At 33.6% G+C, this 19,584-nt stretch overlaps 1 protein-coding gene across 2 annotated transcripts; it reads left to right on the top strand.

Moving 5' to 3' along the window:
- Positions 1-15,224: 15,224 nt before the first annotated feature.
- On the top strand, positions 15,225-17,373 carry Vps2 (vacuolar protein sorting 2). Of its 2 annotated transcripts, none has more exons than XM_083104795.1 (5): positions 15,225-15,342; positions 15,911-16,082; positions 16,153-16,328; positions 16,537-16,671; positions 16,859-17,373. In XM_083104795.1, exons 2-5 carry the CDS (start codon positions 15,915-15,917, stop codon positions 17,061-17,063), a joined length of 684 nt encoding a protein of 227 aa, XP_082960921.1. In that variant the 5' UTR covers positions 15,225-15,342; positions 15,911-15,914; the 3' UTR covers positions 17,064-17,373. The 2 variants fall into 2 exon arrangements, with proteins under 2 accessions (XP_082960921.1, XP_082960919.1); XM_083104793.1 differs by having other exon boundaries at positions 15,306-15,446.
- The last annotated feature ends 2,211 nt before the right edge of the window (positions 17,374-19,584 follow it).

Here is a 19,584-nt window from a genome sequence, read left to right as displayed (position 1 = left end):
AGGTAAGCATTTAAAATCCTTAACAGCACACATATCCGAAAGACGTTTAGAGGACATCCATAAAACATCCAAATATCCTCTGGATGTCCTCTGAACGTCTTTAGGATATGTAACGCTGTTAGGATGGATTACCCTATATATTCAATTACTGCATATCGATCAACCTAGGATAGCAAAAAGGCATTTATAGAAACATCCAGTGGACATTGTTGGGATCGAATTTTGTTATATAATTATATCCTAAGGATATCCATTTTTGGATCTCTCACAGATATCTTATAAGCGGACATTTAAACATCCTCAGTATATCCTAAATACATCCTCAGGTTTTACACGGATGAACTGTGGATATCTGAAAATCCCTCGAGATATATCCGATGGACATACCTCGGATTAACTTTTGCTATGTGGGTTACGGAGGTCTCATATTGATTATTATAACCAAAAAATGAAAGTTCAGTTAGCAGCACAAATTTTTAGTACATCCGTTGCAAACGCACTTTTATTTTGCAAAAATAATTTAAAATTAAAAGAATTTCAATCCTGTGAAGGAACAATACAATTTTTGCGCATCTTCAATGATTTATTTGATATCTTTAATTCAAAAAATATGAAACAAAATGGATTCAAACAACCGTTAAATGAGCAAAATGAGAAATTAATAGTTAATAAATTAAAAGAAATTAAAGATTACATTTTATCCTTGAAAACAATAAATAATCAGCTTTTAATTAAATCCCGGAAAAAAATAGGTTTCTTTGGTTTTCTTATATGTATCAATAGCGCATTAGTATTATATGACGAAATTTGTAAAAAGAAGCAACTGTTGAAATACATTCCATTCTATAAAATTCGTCAGGATCATGTGGAGCTATTTTTTGGTTGTATAAGACATCACGGAGGACATAATAACAATCCTACTACTCGTCAATTTAAAGCAGCTATTAAAAAAATATTAGTGCATACCGAATTGCGTAATGAACAAAATGATAATTGTATTCCATTAGAACATATTTCAATTTTACATGTCTCCTCAGCTAATAAAATATCAAAATCTGAAGATGTTATAAATACCCAGACAGCACACAAATAGGACATCCGAAGGACATCCATAAGACGACCATTAAGGATATTGAGAATATCCACATATGATCCGTTTTACGTTCTCCGGACATTCAATGGACGTCCGTGGTATATCTGTTTATGAAATTGGTGGACAATGGTTTATGAATTGGCTTTAATCCCTAAATAATAATATAATTTATCTGTTTCATATAAAATTTTACATAAAAATTTCATATAAAAATTTTATTTATAATTTATACTTGCATATTGCACTTTACATTTTAAATAGATAATGAACGGATTATTTTCGTTTATTCGCCGGACATTTACTTGTCCGACTTATAAAATTAATTTAATATCGGAAACTCGTGCATTTAGATCAGAAATTAAATTGAACAGTATATTTTTAATCTTATTTGTTACCCTTTTTGCAAACTTTATATAATTCTCATAACTAAAACTTAAGTACGAGAAAGATAGCGCATCGCACATCGCGTAGCGATAAACGAACGAACTAACACATCTTTGCGTGCTCGCGCGAAACTTAATTTGATCTCCAAGACCGGACATCTTGTGAACGTCCAAATATTGGCCGTTAACGGATGTCTCAAATCGGATGTACGATGGACGTTCATTTCATGTCCATGGACGTGCGGACGTAAAATGGATATAAAATGAATGTCCATAGGATGTCCTGTGCTGCCTGGGTATTACCTCACGTTTATCACATATAGTTAATGATACAACTATTTGTACAAATGAAGATAAAGATAAAGATCAATTTCATGTTATTGTTGATTATAATTATTTAACAGATATTAGGAAAATTTCAGAATTCTCTCAAAACGTAATTGAATATATAGCAGGCTATGTTGTAAAGCAATTAAAAAAAATTACATTGCGAAGAGTGTCTTAATGTTTTGACAGACATTGATGTCAACAATAATAATTTGATTTCTGTAAAAAATACTAGACAAGGAGCATTAATACAACCATCAAAAGATGTCATTACAATCTGCAATAAATGCGAAAGAATAATAAGACATGCAGTTCATGTAAGCAAAAATGGATTTATAACTAAAAAATTTTATGAAACATATATTACTAATGATGTATTAAAATCACAGACATCTATACTATATACTAGACCGCTAACTTCAAATACATGTCCACGAAATTTATGTACTAAATTCTCACGCATGCGTAACGTTGGTGGACAGCAGTCACGTTTGTGATTGGTTGATGTTATGTACATAAGTATGTAATTTGTGTATAAACTTACAGTTGAATATAAGTTATTTTTAAATAATATATAATGTTCTTCATTTTTAATTAAAATTTATTACAGCCTTTAAAGATAAAATATATCAAAATATATTAAAAAGGTATATGATATAATTAAAATCAAGATTAAAAATATATATAGAAGATTAAAAATATATAAAGATTAAAAATATATAACATTTATATATATTTATATTTATTTTATTAAAAAATTAAAAGTTTATAATGTAAAAAGTACAAGTTTTAAGGTGAAAACTTAAATATTAGCTGGCTACAAGTGTCCACCATATTAGTTTTCCACCAATATTACGCATGCGCGACCGCCATATTACATGGTTTTCGGGGACACATTTTATGTACAAAATCAATGGGAGTTAGCGATCTAGTTATAGTATAGATATCTGTGATTAAAATCGTTACTTAATATTAATTTATTTCACTCATTACGAGAGCATACACATGATCAATCACCTTTAGAAAATTACCTTGTACATTTAATTCGGGCCATTGTTCAAAACTATGTTAAAATCAGATTACATTATATAGCATTAAATTCTATAGATAAATCTAAAAGCAAGCGTCATTTATTTAGTAAAATTTTATTGTTCAGAGGTATGTAAAGAGCGTTTATCTATATTATATCTACATTATTATATCTATATTATTTTCTTTAATTAGGTTCATCAGTAGGGTTTATAAATTTATAAACAAGCTTGAATAAAAGTTTAAAATTCGAAATAATTGTTATTATCAATAGTCCTTTTATCCCAGACAGCACAGGACATTCTATGGACATTCATTTTATGTCTATTTTACGTCCGCACATCCATGGACATGAAATGACCGTTCATCGTACATTCGATTCGGGACATCCGTTAACGGCCAATATTTTTGGACGTCCACAAAATGTCCGATCTTGGACGTCAAAGTTTCGCGTGAGCACGCAAGGATGTGTTAGTTCGTTCGTTTACCGCTATGCGACGTGCGATGCGCTACCTTTCTCGTATTTAAGTTTTAGTTATGAGAATTATATAAAGTTTGCAAAGAGTAACAAATAAGATTAAAAATATACTGTTCGATTTAATTTCTGATCTCAATGCAAGAGTTTCAGATATTAAATTGATTTTATAAGTAGGACAAGTAAATGTCCGGCAAATAAACGAAAATAATCCGTTCATTACCTATTTAAAATGTAAAGTGCAATATGCGAGTATAAATTATAAATAAAATTTTTATATGAAATTTTTATGTAAAATTTTATATGAAATAGATAAATTATATTATTATTTAGGGATTAAAGCATGTCCACCAATTTCATAAACAGATATACCACGGACATCCACTGAATGTCCGAAGAACGTAAAACGGATCATCTGTCGATATCCTCAATATCCTTAATGATCATCTTATGGATGTTTTTCGGATATTTGTGTGCTGTCTGGGATATGATATTGTGAGATTATATATGAGATATTTAATATAAAATAACGAGAAATTTAATATAATAAATTTAAATTTTTTCATTAAAATATTTGGTAAAAATTATTTATACCTATTTTTAAAATATTCTTTTAATGTTCGAAACAAGTCCAATTTCCATAGTGTGTTTGGTCTTTAAAATGGACATTTTTGGGATGTCCAAAATAGTAACACTGGATATCCATAAAACATCCTACAGATATTTTAGGATCTAATCTGGATATTTTAAATACGTACGAAACGTCCAATTTGTTTATTTTTAATACGTTTCTAAGATGTCATTGTGCTGTCTGGGATTATAGATATTACTTATTATTTTATCATAGTCATTACTTAAAATTTATTATTTAAAAAAAAGAAAAAAGGTTGATTTTTTAACATAAAATAAATTCAATGTGTTTTTTTATAAAAGTTTTTTATAAAGTTTTTTTATACAGCTATGTATAATACAAATAGCCAGAACACATTATTTTATTTCTAGACTGATCGTTTTAGATATATTTTAAGCTTGAATCTTGTTTCCGAGATGTTCTTCATTGCTGTTTATTATCCAAAACAATATCTTTCTATTGTATTGAAAAATATATTTTAATAATTAGAGATTTGGCTCAAGTAATCAAAAAATTAAAAAGAAAGTGGCATAAGAGCCAACGCGCGGTAGTTGGAACGCAGAGAAGCAACAACACTTCTTTCTTTTTTCAATATTAGTTTATTAAAAAACACATTAAAATAACAAAAAACGAACGTTTCGGATCATCTTTTGATCCTTCTTCAGCGCGATGTTAACATATTACAGATAGTGACGTGTTACATTAAACGAATTTGTTCTCGACGCGTAGGTGACACTAAATTGCATCCCGCGGAGGTCTAGTAAGCGCTCTGCTTCCAACAGTCAATTAAATATACTATAGTTATGCTATGCGACGTCACAGCAGATCTTACAAATCGAGAGAATAAAAATAATAAAATAAATACCGAAAGATATTACACGTGAATAAGCTTTTTTGCTTAAATTAATAGTTAGAAGCATGGCTCACCAGATTCCGCGCTTTTACAATTAATAATATAGTATGCCGCTGTGCGCCCCATGTCGATTCGAGATTCGATGACGAACTGTATAAATATGTCCTCGGTTGTCAGGACGTAAACATGGACTCAACCAAGGACATGCGCAGTTGACTCAACGATAACAAACATACCGACGCGTGAACGAACGCCTCATATTTTCGATAAATTATCGATTATCGTCGCAAATGTATGATACCCTCAAGTATCACTCAAGCCCTCTGTATCACTCTGCAAGTTCAAGCTATTTTTTTGGCGCTTGATAAACAGCATTTCAGAGGCAAGCCCAACGAGGACTCCCTGTCCAAAATCTCAGATTCTTCCCAATTAAAATCGTGACCGAATTCCAGTCTGTGATTAGTTATAACCGAAGGTTGTGACGTATTTCGTCGAATGTGATTTCGGTGTTCAGAAATTCGTTTTTTAACTGTCTGCTAGTTTGGCCGACATATGACGCATCGCAATCATTGCACGAGACTTTATACACTATATTGTTACACGAATCTTTTGGCATTATGTCTTTATGGACCTTGACAAAATTACGAAGTTTATTTAAGCCAAAATAAGAAACTCCCGTGTCATGATTACGAAGAACTCGCTTAAATTGTTCCGAAAACGTTGGAATATATGAGATTGTGAAGTATGAAGAGGGTCTTTTCTCAGGGTGGTCCTCGTCGGGCTCCAAGCCTGTCCGATTCAAGGCCAATAGCAACTTCAGACGTTCTCGTATTACATGGAAAATGTAAAAGAGAGGATACCCAAGATCTCATTGAACATAGAAGAGGGAGCCGCCAAAGCTATATCATCCACATACCCAGTAAGCAAAATGTTAACAAATTGCGTGCAAATTGGCAGCAAATTTAATCAAAATTCCACACCAAATCCATAGCCATCTGTGTCCGCATTAAGCTCGTGTTTTGCTAGCAAACCTTGCTGACATAACCTGACAGCAAATTGGTGACGAAACCCGAGCAAAGCTTGCTGACATGTTGACGTCAAATTGTCGGCAAAAACCGAGCAAGATCTGCGCGCGCGCAATCTGACAGCATATTGACGGTAGAAACCGAGCATGATCTGTTTTTGATCAAAGTGCAATAAAATTTAATATTACAGAATAAGTTTTATTGGTAAATTATAATTTTCTTTTCATAAATAACTATGAAATGTAATGTTATATCGTAGTTATATCTCACGTAACAAATTCTCTTTCAACTTAATTAAATTAATAATAAAGTAAACTGTGAAAATAATTAAATTTAATTTATAAAATTGAGACATAATTTATATGATAATTAAACTCTTGCTTTATGCTTCAAATAGGATAATTTTCCATTTATCCTGTTGATTCTAATCAGTTTAATATTCTCATATTAGGCTTGTATGAGATATCAAAAATTAAACCAATAGAAATATACTTTTGATCTTTTATTAATAGCCACTAGCAGGCTTTATATCTACTTCTAACAGAAAGATTGCGAGAAAGCGTGCATCGCGTAGCGGAAAGCGAAGGAACTATTGAATCAAGGCATCTAAATACCGATTATGCAGGTTCTGCTCGATTTCTGCCACCAATCTGCCATCAAATTATGCGCGCAGATCTTGCTCGGTTTTTGCTGCCAATTTGACGTCAAGTCATGCAGCAAGCTTTGTTTGCTTTTTGCCACCAATTTGTTGTCGAATTTTGTCAGCAAGCTTTGCTCGGTTTTTGCCGCCAATCTGCCAGCTTAATCAGGTAATAACAACTCTTGTAGCAAAATTGTAGCCTCTTTGCTGACAACAATTTTTAGCAAGCACTTGGCGAAATCTGTTCGAGCAGACTTGGCTAACCTATAATAGAATGGTAGATTGAAGGGAACTCGTCCAATTGCTTTATTTTCCAAATCTTGCAGAGTGATATCGGCAATGATGGGGGATAGGGGAGAGCCCATGGGAGTTCCGAATGTTTGTTGGTATATTTTTCCATTAAAAGTGAAGAAAGTAGAATTTAATATAAACCGAACTGCAGTCAAGAATTCGTCGCGGGAAATGCTGCACTTTTCTTTTATTAAACGCCATCTCTCTGAGACGCTATCCAACGCTAAATCTAATGGGACGTTAGTAAAGAGAGAAACAACATCCAATGACAATAATTTAAAGTGGTCATTTAACTGTACACCTGATAATTTTTTGACTAATTCAAAGCTATTGGCAACATGACTATGTGCCCTGGGGATAGCGTCATAGATGATGTTATGTAAAAATGCAGCTAATTGGTATAGGGGAGTGTTGATTGAGGAGACAATCACCCTAAATGGGCAGTTCGGCTTATGAATTTTTGATAATCCATAGGCTCTCGGTAACACATCATCAGTGCAATTCAAACACTTTTAAGTCATATCGAAAATGTAGTTATGATTTTTCCATCTCACTAGCAACTCATGGAGACCATTAATCATTTTTCTAATCGGATGTTTACTTAAAATCAAATAGGTGCTTTCGTCACTAAACATATCTGTCATCTTTTTTAAATAAATCTCCCTGTCAAGGGCAACCGTGACATTTCCCTTATCCGCTCTTGTAAAAATAACGTTGGGATTTTCCCGTAGGAATTTTTTTGTAAAGTTTGCGCGAATTAGTGTCTCATCCTCCTCCGACACACCAAAAGAGTGGCCAGCCATCTTATTAATTATTGGGGCAGAGCGGTTCCTGATAGCAATTTGATCACCAATCGGAAGCCTTCTAATGTTATGTTCAATATTTTTGACCATTTCAACTATTGCTTTTTCATTACTTCCAATTGGTAAGCAAAAATTATCCCCTAGTTGTAACAGGCCTTGGACCTTTCTCGGAATGTCGGCGGAGGAAAGATTAATAAAGCACCCATCAATCAAATCGAGAGCGGAAGGCGTTTCTTCGCGGTTAAAAATAGAAGGACTAAGGTCGATCATCACCGAAGTCATATTTGATTTTTTGTCAATCGGTTTAAACGAAAAGCAAGGTTTTACGACGCCCTCCGCTGGTCAAGCGGCATCAGACTGGAGATTCACACGCGGCGATATCGCGGGTGAATCAATGTGATTGGAAAGCACCATAATAGCAAATCGGTTGAATCTGGCTGTCGACAAAGAGTCGATGTTTATGGATCAACCAATTCAGTTTTTTATCCAATCTCCGATGTTCACCAGTGAAATAGAAATGGAGGGACTTGCATTGTCTCGAAAAAAATTCATTACAAATATAAATCGGTAACCGCGAGTATACATAGCGGGTGGTTTTATATGTTTGTATGCGCAACCCTTGACTTTAGTCCTTCTGTTTTTAACCGCGAAGAAAAGCTTTCCGTTTTCGATTTGGTTGATGGGTGGTTCATTAATCTTTCCTCCGCCGACATTCCGAGAAAGGTCCAAGGCCTGTTACAACTAGGGGATAATTTTTGCTTACCAATTGGAAGTAATGAAAAAGCAATAGAATTGAAATGGTCAAATTGGAAGTAATGAAAAAGCAATAGAATTGAAATGGTCAAAAATATTGAACATAACATTAGAAGGCTTCCGATTGGTGATCAAATTGCTATCAGGAACCGCTCTGCCCCAATAATTAATAAGATGGCTGGCCACTCTTTTGGTGTGTCGGAGGAGGATGAGACACTAATTCGCGCAAACTTTACAAAAAAATTTCTACGGGAAAATCCCAACGTTATTTTTACAAGAGCGGATAAGGGAAATGTCACGGTTGCCCTTGACAGGGAGATTTATTTAAAAAAGATGACAGATATGTTTAGTGACGAAAGCACCTATTTGATTTTAAGTAAAAATCCGATTAGAAAAATGATTAATGGTCTCCATGAGTTGCTAGTGAGATGGAAAATTCATAACTACATTTCCGATATGACTTACAAGTGTTTGAACTGCACTGATGGTGTGTTACCGAGAGCCTATGGATTATCAAAAATTCATAAGCCGAACTGCCCATTTAGGGTGATTGTCTCCTCAATCAACACTCCCCTATACCAATTAGCTGCATTTTTACATAACATCATCTATGACGCTATCCCCAGGGCACATAGTCATGTTGCCAATAGCTTTGAATTAGTCAAAAAATTATCAGGTGTACAGTTAAATGACCACTTTAAATTATTGTCATTGGATGTTGTTTCTCTCTTTACTAACGTCCCATTAGATTTAGCGTTGGATAGCGTCTCAGAGAGATGGCGTTTAATAAAAGAAAAGTGCAGCATTCCCCGCGACGAATTCTTGACTGCAGTTCGGTTTATATTAAATTCTACTTTCTTCACTTTTAATGGAAAAATATACCAACAAACATTCGGAACTCCCATGGGCTCTCCCCTATCCCCCATCATTGCCGATATCACTCTGCAAGATTTGGAAAATAAAGCAATTGGACGAGTTCCCTTCAATCTACCATTCTATTATAGGTATGTGGATGATATAGCTTTGGCGGCTCCCACTTCTATGTTCAATGAGGCCTTGGGTATCTCCAACTCTTTTCACCCAAGGCTTCAGTTCACATTAGAGGAGGAAGTTGATAATAAACTTAATTTTCATGATGTTACGGTAATCGTGAACAATAATTTAATCGAATTCGATTGGTATCACAAACCTACTTTTTCCGGGAGATATCTAAATTATAAGTCGAATCATCCACTATACCATAAGAGGGGAACAATCGTAGGATTGGTGGATCGTGCCTTTTTATTATCGCATCCGAGATTCCATTAAAAATACTTTGAGCTGATAGTCGGCGTCCTCTTGGACAATGGCTATCCTCTCTTTTACATTTTCCATGTAATACGAGAACGTCTGAAGTTGCTATTGGCCTTGAATCGGACAGGCTTGGAGCCCGACGAGGACCACCCTGAGAAAAGACCCTCTTCATACTTCACAATCTCATATATTCCAACGTTTTCGGAACAATTTAAGCGAGTTCTTCATAATCATGACACGGGAGTTTCTTATTTTGGCTTAAATAAACTTCGTAATTTTGTCAAGGTCCATAAAGACATAATGCCAAAAGATTCGTGTAACAATATAGTGTATAAAGTCTCGTGCAATGATTGCGATGCGTCATATGTCGGCCAAACTAGCAGACAGTTAAAAAACGAATTTCTGAACACCGAAATCACATTCGACGAAATACGTCACAACCTTCGGTTATAACTAATCACAGACTGGAATTCGGTCACGATTTTAATTGGGAAGAATCTGAGATTTTGGACAGGGAGTCCTCGTTGGGCAAAAGGCTTGTCTCTGAAATGCTGTTTATCAAGCGCCAAAAAAATAGCTTGAACTTGCAGAGTGATACAGAGGGCTTGCATCATACATTTGCGACGATAATCGATAATTTATCGAAAATATGAGGCGTTCGTTCACGCGTCGGTATGTTTGTTATCGTTGAGTCAACTGCGCATGTCCTTGGTTGAGGTCATGTTTACGTCCTGACAACCGAGGACATATTTATACAGTTCGTCATCGAATCTCGAATCGACATGGGGCGCACAGCGGCATACTATATTATTAATTGTAAAAAGCGCGGAATCTGGTGAGCCATGCTTCTAACTATTAATTTAAGCAAAAAAGCTTATTCACGTGTAATATCTTTTGGTATTTATTTTATTATTTTTATTCTCTCGATTTGTAAGATCTGCTGTGACGTCGCATAGCATAACTATAGTATATTTAATTGACTGTTGGAAGCAGAGCGCTTACTAGACCTCCGCGGGATGCAATTTCCCTGGCAAAAATGAGACGTTTGTTTGGCGTTTACATGAACGTTTGTGGAAGTTCGTCGAGAGTTTAAAAACGATTAGTAAAGAGTTTGTAGAACAAAAATTGCAACACTGCAGCGTTTAAAAGACGTTTGTACGTTATAGCGTAAACGTAAACGTTTGAAAAGTCTGAGTAAACTCTGTACACGAAGATGTATCAACGTTTACTGAACGTACTCTGAAAAATGTTACCTCAGCATTGCAATACTTTCATGTAACATTATATAAAGAGTTTGTAGAACAAAAATTGCAACTCTGCAGCGTTTGATAAGCATTCAAAACCCAACAGCGTTATGTAAGTGCTCTTACAAAGTTTGAAAAGCATATAAACTCTCAGAAAACCCTCACTCAACGGTTGTTAACGCTTTATAAAGTTTCTTATTTTCGCCAGGGTTAGCGTCACCTACGCGTCGAGAACAAATTCGTTTAATGTAACACGTCACTATCTGTAATATGTTAACATCGCGCTGAAGAAGGATCAAAAGATGATCCGAAACGTTCGTTTTTTGTTATTTTAATGTGTTTTTTAATAAACTAATATTGAAAATAGAAAGAAGTGTTGTTGCTTCTCTGCGTTCCAACTACCGCGCGTTGGCTCTTATGCCATTTTTTTTTTAAATATATTTTACTTTCCTTTTTTAATTTCTTATTTCTTTTTTTTTTTCAATTATTTATAAGAATAGAGACGTCAACATATTTCGTATTAAACGTCATTGCGTGCGCGCATCATTTCATCCAATGAAAAGTGTTCACAGTTTACCTCGTCGCTCCTCCCGCAGTGACTTCACCCCCCTTGTCTAAATATTGGGTTCATGCTCCATCTCTATCTTACGATATCTATGAGAAAAACGTATACGTAAGTAGCATATATATTTTTCTCTGCCTTAGGCTAATATTACATTTGTCGTACGACAAATTTTTTAAGCACATTGATTGGGTGCGGGATAGAAAGTTTCTAAAGATTCAAAAAATTATCCCGCAGCCAATCAATGTGCTTAAAAAATTTGTCGTACGACAAATGTAATATCGGCCTTATTTTACGTTTATGGCTGCTTTCCGATATTCACTGCCAGTACTGAAAATTTATAGTATGCGTGACATAAACTATAGATTCTCAGTACTGGCAGTGAATATCGGAACGCAGCCTATGACCGCATTCAGCGGACTTAACCGCTAAGTAGCAGTCAAACATGATTGGTTTCTACTTTCAGGTCCGACCAATCAGCGTCGAATTACATCGGAAAGTCTAGTAATGTTGCCCAACTGTTGAGTCTGCTGAATGCGGCCTATGGCCGGTATTCATAGTCCGTTCTTATATTTAAGATCGTCTTAAGAACCCATTCAACCAATCAAATAGCTGCAATGCGGTCATTGATTGGTTGAATGGGTTCTTAAGACGATCTTAAATATAAGAACGGACTATGAATACCGGCCTATGACTACGACAGACGTAAGCGCTAACATCTCGTTCTCTGCCATCAGTCATAATCACATTGGCTGCGTTCAGCAGGAAAAGCTGTTTTGTAACTGTTGTAAAATTCGTGAATCTGATTGGTGTATGCTCTTAGATTCAGTCAAAATTAAGAGCATACACCAATGGTCTAGTTTCCACTGAAGCGTTAATTCGCATCTAGTGCGGCGTAGAATCAAATTTAAGTCGATGGAAACGCGACTAAGGCCCAGTCCGACAGTGGCCAGTTAGCTTAACTAGTAGTTAAGTAGTGATGCCAACCACTGAAACAAAATTCGGTAAGCTATTTACAAGCTATTTTAATTAATATTTAGCTTCGTTCTCATTACGATACCTCATCGCAAAACGAAAATGGATATCAAAACAAATCGTATACGAACACCAAATTTTTGTCATGAGAAAAAACTGGTACTTGTATCATTAATAAAAAAATACAAATTGATAATAGAAAATAAGCGGACTGATGCTGTGAGTGTTAGAGACAAAGAAGAGGCTTGGCTGAAGATATTGGACGAGTAAACTTGTCAAAATCTAAATAGCTTACCGAATTTTGTTTCAGTGGTTGGCATCACTACTTAACTACTAGTTAAGCTAACTGGCCACTGTCGGACTGAGCACCTCCGGGAACTTAGCCGGGCAACTTCGACTTTTTTAATTTTTTTTTTTTAATCGTTTGTTGGTCGTTTGTCGGTGATTGTTGGCCTAATTACAGCGTTTGTTGGTTTATATTTTTTTGTAAAATAAAGAAACAAAAATCAGCGTGAAGTTAGCCGGCGAAATCTCATTTTCGTTTAAAAAGCGGTTCAATCGATGCGGAATCGTTTGGAGATGATTGTTGGTCTAATTATAACGTTTGTTGGTTCATTATTTGCTTAAAAAACGAAAAATAAACTTTTACATTAAGGCCGAATCTACAATAGGAATAAGCCTTAAGGAATTGATCAATCACAGTTGAATGTGAAATAGTAATCGAATATGATTGGTTAATTTCTTACGACAAGCATGGAGCTGACACACACACACACACACACACACACACACACACACACACACACACACACACACACACACACACACACACACACACACACGGTGGGGGTGCAAGGGGGGCCTTCGGCTCCCCTCCCGCACCCACCCCCTCGCTTCGCGTGAAAAGTTGCGGAACCACGCTTCGCGTGGAAAGTTGCACCCTATCGTAGGCACCTCTACCGGCGGGGTGGGTGCAGGAGGGTGCAACTTTTCACGCGAAGCGAGGTTTCACTTTGCAACTTTCCACGCGAAGCGAGGTTCCACTTTGCAACTTTTCACGCGAAGTGAGGGGGACGGGGTGGGTGCGGGAGGATGGGCCGAAGGCCCTCCTTGCATCCCCCGTGTGTGTGTGTGTGTGTGTGTGTGTGTGTGTGTGTGTGTGTGTGTCAGCTCCATGCTTGTCGTAAGAAATTAACCAATCATATTCGATTACTATTTCACATTCAACTGTGATTGATCAATTCCTTAAGGCTTATTCCTATTGTAGATTCAGCCTTAACGTAAAAGTTTATTTTTCGTTTTTTAAGCAAATAATGAACCAACAAACGTTATAATTAGGCCAACAATCATCTCCAAACGATTCCGCATCGATTGAACCGCTTTTTAAACGAAAATGAGATTTCGCCGGCTAACTTCACGCTGATTTTTATTTTTTTATTTAAAAAAAAAATATAAACTAACAAACGTTGAAATTAGGCCAACAATCACCGACAAACGACCAACAAACGATTAAAAAAAAAAAAATTAAAAAAATCGAAGTTGCCCGGCTAAGTTCCCGGAGGTGGACTGGGCCTAATCGTACTCATTTCACTCCCGCTTCGCTCTACAAGCTTTATCGGAGTGGCAGCGAACTGATATTAAAAAATACAAATTTAGGCCAGTATTCATAGTCCGATCTTATATTTGAGATCGTCTTAAGTTCGAGCTTGAAATGCTACGCAGCCATTTGATTGGTTGAATGAGGTCTTAAGTCAACCTCGGACCAGACTTAAGACAATCTTAAATATAAGATCGGACTATGAATACCGGCCTTAGGGCTTCCGCACAAGGTGTTCCTTATCGCATTACGTTACGTTAAGTATAGATCATAAATTTAACTCCGTACGTAAAATTAAACTTCAGTCAACGCACAGAAGAAATCGTAACGTAAAGACATGTCTTTAGGAGGCCCTTAGTCCGTGGAAACGCTTGATAATAAATAGTGCCAACCATATATTTAGAGGTTAGATCACATACTGGTCCATATTTTGAATCCTCTTTTATCGATAAAAGTGCCTCTAAAAGTGGCTTATAAGCCTTTTGATTGGCTATAAGCCACTTTTAGAGGCACTTTTATCGATAAAAGAGGATTCAGAATATGGACCACTGCATTACATTCAACAAAAGTTAAGTTGGCTGCACTGAAATTTAATCTTCCTCACTTCTAGGCCGGTATTCATAGTCCGATCTTATATTATAAGCCTACGGCACACGGTACAATTTTTCGTACTGGATTTGATAAGATTTAGTAAAATATTAGAAATGCTGCATTCTGATTGGTGCATTTTTAGTATTTTACTAAATCTTATCAAATCCAGTACGAAAAATCGTACCGTGTGCCGTCGGCTTAAGATTGTCTTATGTGGCGTCTACAATGAGATTTTAAGGAGACTTAAGGCGTAAGAAATTGACCAATCACAGTCGAGTATTATCTTAATACTTGACTGTGATTGGTCAATTTCTTATGTCTTACGCCTTAAGTCTCCTTAAAATCTCATTGTAGACGCCGCTTTAAGTCTGGTCCGAGGTTGACTTAAGACCTCATTCAACCAATCAAATGGCTGCGTAGCATTTCAAGCTCGAACTTAAGACGATCTCAAATATAAGATCGGACTATGAATACCGGCCCTATTCTACTTTCGATGGAAACAGTATGGGCCTGTTCTTTTTAGCCGCACTGCTACACTAGTGCAATTAGTTAGAGTGAAAGAAAGTATGTTTGTCTCTTTCCAACTTATTGCACTAGTGCAGCAGTGCAGCTAAAAAGAACAGACCCTATGTTAAATCCGATGCGCACCGAAGTAGAATCGGATTGAAGACTTCGGTGGAAACTAGACCAATCAGGCTCACGAATTTTACAACAGTTGCAAAGCAGCTTTTTCTGCTGAACGCAGCCATTGTAGTTCTACGGACGTTTGACGTTTATGTGCGCATTCTTGATTAAATAATAACTAACAATATGTAATAAATACATTAACAGGCTGAGAAAATATTGAAATAGTTTTTGATAAAAAACTGTACATAAAGAATGTAAAATCTCAAATATCTTCACTACTTTATTTTTAAATTGACTCATAAAGTACACATAACCTAGTTTCAAATATTCGATGTTCTTTTGTATGGGATAATCTTTTTAGATTGGAAGTATCATACTAAAAAGAAATTTGAAATTCTTACGAAATTAATATATATATACTATATGAATTGATAACAAAAATCATTAAATAATAATATATTATAGGATATAGTATTTGAATATAGTAATACATTTATATTTATAATTATTTATAATTATATGTAATTATATTGTAATTTTAGTATAAATTAAAGTACATCTTCTAAAATATTTTATTTTTATATGTATATTTATTTTTTTTATCTTTTATTACATATTCTATTATATATCAATTTAGTATTTCTCTTAAACATGTATAATTTAGTATATTTATATTTTTATTATATTGATTTAATGAATAATTTGCCGTATATTTCAGAATCATGGAATGGCTATTTGGCAAGCGTATCACTCCTGAGGAAATGCTCAGAAAAAACCAAAGAGCATTGAATAAGGCAATGCGAGATTTAGACAGAGAAAAAGTACGAATGGAACAACAAGAAAAGAAAATTATAGCTGATATAAAGAAACTTGCAAAGGATGGACAAATGGTAATCTCTCTCTCTTTTGTTATATATAATTATTTAATATTATTTTGATTTTTTTTTCAAATTGTTATAGGATGCTGTAAAAATTATGGCCAAAGATTTAGTTAGGACAAGACGTTATGTAAAAAAATTTATGCTGATGAAAGCAAATATTCAAGCAGTATCTTTAAAAATACAAACCTTACGTTCTCAAAATACAATGGCACAAGCTATGAAAGGCGTGACTAAAGCTATGCAAAACATGAATAAGTAAGCTATGCAAGATTGATGAATAAGAGTTTAATATAATTTACCAAATATCACACAGTTTATTAACGTGGCAAATATTTTTATTGCAAATATTTATTTTATCTAATTTATTTGTGTATTTGTTAAACATAAAACAATTTATAATATCTTTGTTTCTCAATATTATTAAGCGATATTTTTTATTTTTAATTTTATTTTATTCTTACAGACAATTAAACTTACCACAAATACAAAAAATATTACAAGAATTTGAAAAACAGTCAGAGATAATGGATATGAAAGAAGAAATAATGAATGATGCAATAGATGATGCAATGGAGGATGAAGGCGATGAAGAGGAAAGGTATCAAAAAAATTTTAATATACATAAATATTCCTTATATCAATTATATAATATACATAAATATTCCTTATGCCATACTAAAAAATTATTTAATATTTATCAATTAATTATAGGTTAAAAACTATTTATAGGTAATATATTTATTATTATTAAGAAATGATGATATGTATTAATCATATTTTCACAGTGATGCCATAGTTGCTCAGGTATTGGACGAATTAGGTCTGCAATTGACGGATCAACTCTCTGGATTACCACAAGCATCTGGATCACTAAGTGTAGCTGGTTCCAAGCAGCCAGTTGCTGCTGCAGCAGGTAATGAGGAAGGAGGCAATCTTGCGGATGCTGACGCGGATTTACAAGCTCGACTCGAGAATTTACGACGTGAATAATTCGAGATTTAAAATGTTATAATTTAATAATGTACAAAAAATGTAAAAAGAATTTGCTTTATACTGGACATTAGATTTAAAGAAATAACACTAATGGAGTACTCAAATGCTTGTATATTAATATAAGTATAAACTTAAAACAACTATCTCTTGTTTACATACGAATATTTGAGCTTTATTTTATATGCTTGAATTTTTTATAATTGCTTCTGTAGCAAATTTTCTATAAATATAAGTTTCTAATATAGGTACATGCAAAAATTATTGTATAATGTATGAGATATATATTTATTCCTATGTTTAATCAATATGTTTAAAAAATTGTCTTTTTTTAACCCTATAATTTATATTTTTCAATTTGTTTTATTTAGATATTTGCTATATTTCTCCTATATGTTTATATATACAGGGTGTCCCATTTTAACTTGGACAGTAAAATATCTCAAAAACAGCCCAGCAAACAAAAATGTTTCAGACAAAAGTTGTATGGTTTCGAGGGGGACATAAGATGGTACCATTGGTTTGACCTTGAAGAGTTATTTGAAGGTCACATGAAGGTCACCTTCAATTTCTTAAATGGAACCTACTATTTGTCATTGCATATTCTTGTAGCTCATCTCAAGAGCTTTCCAAAACACTATAATTAAGTACCTTTTCGTTAAGTACTTTTTGAGTTATGAGGCTTGAAATAATTTCTTAATTTTACATAAACCGTAAAATATCTTGTAAAATATTCATTTTTCGATTATCTTACCTTAATATTTTTACGTACAAAATAATGAGAGGAATCAATTGGTGTAAAGAAAACACATAGTTGTTTTGAAGAAAAAATATGTAATTTGCAATTAACAATTCCATATTTTTTCTTAAAAACAACTATGTGTTTTCTTTACACCAATTGATTCCTCTCATTATTTTGTACATAAAAGTATTAAGGTAAGATAATCGAAAAATGAATATTTTACAAGATATTTTACGGTTTATGTAAAATTAAGAAATTATTTCAAGCCTCATAACTCAAAAAGTACTTAACGAAAAGGTACTTAATTATAGTGTTTTGGAAAGCTCTCGAGATAAACTACAAGAATATGCAATGACAAATAGTAGGTTCCATTTAAGAAATTGAAGGTGATCTTCATGTGACCTTCAAATAACTCTTCAAGGTCAAACCAATGGTACCATCTTATGTCCCCCTCGAATCCATACAACTTTTGTCTGAAACATTTTTGTTTGCTGGGCTTAGTTTTTGAGATATTTTACTGTCCAAGTTAAAATGGGACACCCTGTATACACTACTCAAAAAAAATAGGGAACACTTTTTGTATCCTAAAAATTGGACTATTTTCAAATCGCTGAAACTCGTCGAAAAATCATTGTAGACAAAAAATTAAAAAAGCATTTTGAAGCTTAAAGTTTCAACTTTAACGGGCAGTTGGTGGTTTTTCAAAATTTTTTATCTTCCTTATTCTACGCTTAAAAAAAGAACACATTGTTTAGTTCCTTAAAATTATGTATTTTTAACACGTCGCAACTTAATAAAAAATTTTTCTCGAGAAATTCAATTAAAATTCCATAAATTACAATTTTGCTTACAAAACGTTTTTTTTTTATTTTTCTACGATTTTTTTTACCGAGTAATACGATTTTGAAAATAAACTAGTACTTTTTAGATATGATGTCGCTGAAACTCGGCGAAAAATCATCGTAGACAAAAAATTAAAAAAGTATTTTAAAGCTTGAAATTTCAACTTAAACGCACTATCGCTAGTTATTTTAAATTCCTTGTTCTGTGCTTTAAAAAAAAACATTGTTTTGTTCCTTAAAATTACGTATTTTTGACACTGCAGTTCTTCTTTTATGAAGAATATTGATTTCGAAGTTATGTAGCTCGGTCAAAAAAAATCGTAGGAAAATTTAAAAAAAAGCGTTCGTAAACAAAATGTTGTAGTTTATGGAATTTAAGTTGAATTTTTCGAGAAAAATTTTTTCATCATATCTAAAAAATACTATCATATATCAATATATAATCATATCTAAAAAAAAAGCCTTTTATAGGCAAAATTGTAATTTATGGTATTTTAATTGAATTTCTCAACAAGAATTTTTTTATCAAGTTGCGGCATGTTAAAAATACATAATTTTAAGGAACTAAACAGTGTGTTCTTTTTTAAAGCGCAGAATAAGGAAGATAAAAAAATTTTTAAAAACCAACTGCCCGTTAAAGTTGAAACTTCAAGCTTCAAAATGCTTTTTTAATTTTTTGTCTACGATGATTTTTCGACGAGTTTCAGCGTTGAAAGGTTTGAAAATGGCCCAATTTTTAGGATACAAAAAGTGATGCTATGTTTTGTGAGTAGTGTAGTATATATATACATATATATATATATATATATATATATATATATATATATAAAATACACACACACACACACACACACACACATATATATATATATATATATATATATACAGGGTAGGCCAATTTTATTTTCGTATTCTCAAAAAAAAATATTAACCAACA

This window comes from Camponotus vicinus, unplaced genomic scaffold (genome assembly GCF_025532165.1).
Source record: "Camponotus vicinus isolate PSW18456_S1 unplaced genomic scaffold, iyCamVici1.0 SCAF_7, whole genome shotgun sequence".
Lineage (NCBI taxonomy): Eukaryota > Metazoa > Arthropoda > Insecta > Hymenoptera > Formicidae > Camponotus > Camponotus vicinus.
Note: the sequence above shows the minus strand (reverse complement) of the source record. Positions and strands in the feature narration are given on the sequence as shown.